General features: G+C 51.7%; 1 protein-coding gene across 1 annotated transcript; it reads right to left on the reverse strand.

Moving 5' to 3' along the window:
* Positions 1 to 2064: 2064 nt before the first annotated feature.
* Positions 2065 to 2583, reverse strand: LOC134527064 (olfactory receptor 14J1-like; the record flags this gene model as incomplete). Its single annotated transcript, XM_063359403.1, has 1 exon — positions 2065 to 2583. A coding segment is annotated over exon 1 (519 nt), but the record flags the coding sequence as incomplete, so codon positions are not given.
* Between the last annotated feature and the right edge of the window lie 781 nt (positions 2584 to 3364).

Raw genomic sequence — 3364 nt, forward strand, 5'->3', positions numbered from 1 at the left:
CACCTCTTTGTCACCCAGAATGGTCCATGCCAACATGCAGGAAGTCATGCCAAGGTGGCAGGAGGCTGGCATGCATGAGAAAAGAGCTCTGAGTAACATCAAGCCTGAAGAGGAAGCGCAGAGAAGGTGGAAGCTGGCTGCCTTCCAGCCTCCAGGGTTCCGTGGTTCTGTGCTGGAGAGGGCCATTTGTTTGTGTGTGTGTGTGCTTGTCTGTGCATGGGGGAACTGGAGGGATGAGGGAATGCCGAGGCCAGCTTCTAGAGAGATGGAGGGTCTGAGACCAGCTCCTGGAGGGATCCGTGCTGTCTGTGTATCTATAGAGGTACACATCTAACACTAACGCTAACTAGCATGCAAACAGCCCCATCCTCATTGCCCTTTCTCCACAGACTGTGGATTGTCTTGGTCTGGAGTCTTCCCAAGGTCCCTTCCAGAATGAGAGACTGTGCATTTCCTTCCACCACGGGTCTTCCCTTCATGATGAGGGGGAGAGCGCTCACGTTGCCCATGACCACAGAAGTAAGCAGACATAACTTTGGTCCACTCCGCTGTGGGTTTTTTGTCCCACTCAAGGCATTGACTCAATGCTGCTCATCGGGTATCTCCAAACCGCTTTCATCATATCCTGAGTTGAACTTTTGGTTTTCCTTTTTCCTCTTTCCCCTTCCCAAGTTCTTTTCTTTAACCATTGTCGTAGATTCCTCTACAAACAGCCCAGCTTCTCTTTCCCCACAGGCCCTACATTTGCTTGCTTTGTGCCCTCTCTATGGGGCACAAAGATGTTTCTAACATAGCTGTCCTGACAATTCCTCTGCTGGACAGTAGAAAATTAGGAATGTCTTTAATTCCCTGTAGTGCCCTGCAACTCCTCGTGCTGTTATCTTGTGCTGATGCATCACCACAACCATGGTGAGCTGCCTGCACGCAAACATGAAGAATGAACAAAATGGATCTTCAGTCCAGGGGGACCTTGGGAAATTCTGGGAGTCAGCCAGAAGGAACTGCTTAAGTTTTACAAAGAGAAGTGGCCAGTCCTGCATCAGGGGGAAGAAAAACACCGTATTACAGTGCCAGGTGGGACATGACAGGATGAGCAGTGACCCTGAGGAGAAGGGCCCACGCATTATGAGGGACACCACATGAGCCAGTGGCGCAGGCTGACCATGAACAAGGCCAGCTGCACACAGGGATGGATTAGGAGGAGAGGGCTACCCAGACAGCTTGACTTTTCATGCCCTTTCAGTGAGCCGTGGTGTGGCCACACCTGGACGTGTCTGTCCCTCTGTGGGAATTCCTGCTGTAGACAGGTGGGGAGGAACGGGAGAGTGCCCAGAGGAGGTCTGCACATGGCCTCTGCTTGAGGCCCCACACCCCATCCTTCTGACCTCTGCCATCCCAGCACAACCCCAGGAACATGCTGTCCCTGGAGAAACCCCAGCCTCTCCAGACAGCTCCAGATTCCCCTCCCACAGGATGGGTGGCCTTTATGTCATCTGTGTGAAGGGCTGGGGTACGTCCCTCAGTTAAACCCACGATCTTACCTCTCACCAGACACCGACTGGTGACTCCTAAATCCAGTCCAATATCTCTAAAATGTTACAAACGGACAGTCAGCTTTTTATTCCTGGACACATGGAGGAAGAAGAACTTCAGGGGTGAATTTCCTCAGGCATGTTTGGAGAAAGACCCCAGCATTAAAGCACTGCACCAGGGAGATCTTGCTTTGTTAACAGAGACTCTGTGAAAGAGGCCAGCTCTGAGCCACTGTGAAATACATCTTTAGAAGGGAACCAGGTGAAACTAAGACGTAAATGTCTCAGGTGAAGTGACACAAGTGAAACCTTTGTGTGGGAGCATAAAAACCATAAATGACAATATCAACAGCAATGATGAGAAATGTAATCATTAAAAACACAAAGCCAATAACAAAACACACAAAAAAGCAGATGGAATCAAACAGTGCGGGAGTCATTTGTGGAGAGAGGTGGAACATTTCTCCCTTTTGAAAAAAATCCATGAAATCAGATACCTAATGGCCTCCTTGAGCTCCTGGTTCCTCATGCTGTAGATGAGGGGGTTCAGTGCTGGAGGCAACACTGAGTACAGCACAGCCACCACCAGGTCGAGAACTGGGGAGGAGATGGAGGGGGGCTTCAGGTAGGCAAACACGGCAGTGCTGACAAACAGGGAGACCACAGCCAGGTGAGGAAGGCACGTGGAAAAGGCTTTGTGCCGTCCCTGCTCAGAGGGGATCCTCAGCACGGCCCTGAAGATCTGCACATAGGACAGCACGATGAAAACAAAGCACCCGAAGGTTAAACAGGCACTGACCACAAGAAGCCCAACTTCCCTGAGGTAGGAGTGTGAGCAGGAGAGCTTGAGGATCTGGGGGATTTCACAGAAGAACTGGTCCAGGGCATTGCCTTGGCAGAGGGGTAGGGAAAATGTATTGGTCGTGTGCAGGAGAGCATAGAGAAACCCACTGCCCCAGGCAGCTGCTGCCATGTGGACACAAGCTCTGCTGCCCAGGAGGGTCCCGTAGTGCAGGGGTTTGCAGATGGCCACATAGCGGTCATAGGCCATAATGGTGAGAAGACAGAACTCTGCTGCAAGAAAGAAGACGAAGAACAAGAGCTGTGCAGCACATCCTCCATAGGAGATGTCCCTGGTGTCCCAGAGGGAATTGGCCATGGCTTTGGGAAGAGTGGTGGAGATGGAGCCCAGGTCAAGGAGGGAGAGGTTGAGGAGGAAGAAGTACATGGGGGTGTGGAGGTGGTGGTCACAGGCGATGGTGGTGATGATGAGGCCGTTGGCCAGGAGGGCAGCCAGGTAGATGCCCAGGAAGGTCCAGAAGTGGAAGAGCTGCAGCTCCCGCGTGTCTGCAAATGCCAGGAGGAGGAACTGGGTGATGGAGCTGCCATTCGACATTTTCTGCCCCTGGGCTTGGAGACCTGTTAATGGAAAGAAAAGCAGTGAGAAGTTGGGGAAGATTTCTCTCAAACTAAAGTATTCAATTGGCCTTAGAAACCCACCAAACTGGCTCTCGCCTTTCAGGAAGACCTTTTGCAGGTCCTTTTTGTACACTCTGGTTGGTGCTGGCTGATAGTCCACCAGAGAGCTGAGATCTCTGCAGGGTTCAGTCCTGCCCTACAGCCATGGGTAAAAAGGAACACGGGGTGATCTCAGATTCAATCCACTCCTGGCATCAAAGGGCTTTTCAGCATTGTCACCCGACTGCAGGGCAGAGCTCAGGGCACCTTGTTGTTGGTGTTGTTCTGTTGTAGTTTCCCCACCACACCTCAGGAGTGTTTTTAAGGCAGAAATCCCTGGCATTTCTGCTGTGCTGCCAGTGAAACCTTGTGGG

Source organism: Chroicocephalus ridibundus, chromosome 25 (genome assembly GCF_963924245.1).
Source record: "Chroicocephalus ridibundus chromosome 25, bChrRid1.1, whole genome shotgun sequence".
NCBI lineage: Eukaryota > Metazoa > Chordata > Aves > Charadriiformes > Laridae > Chroicocephalus > Chroicocephalus ridibundus.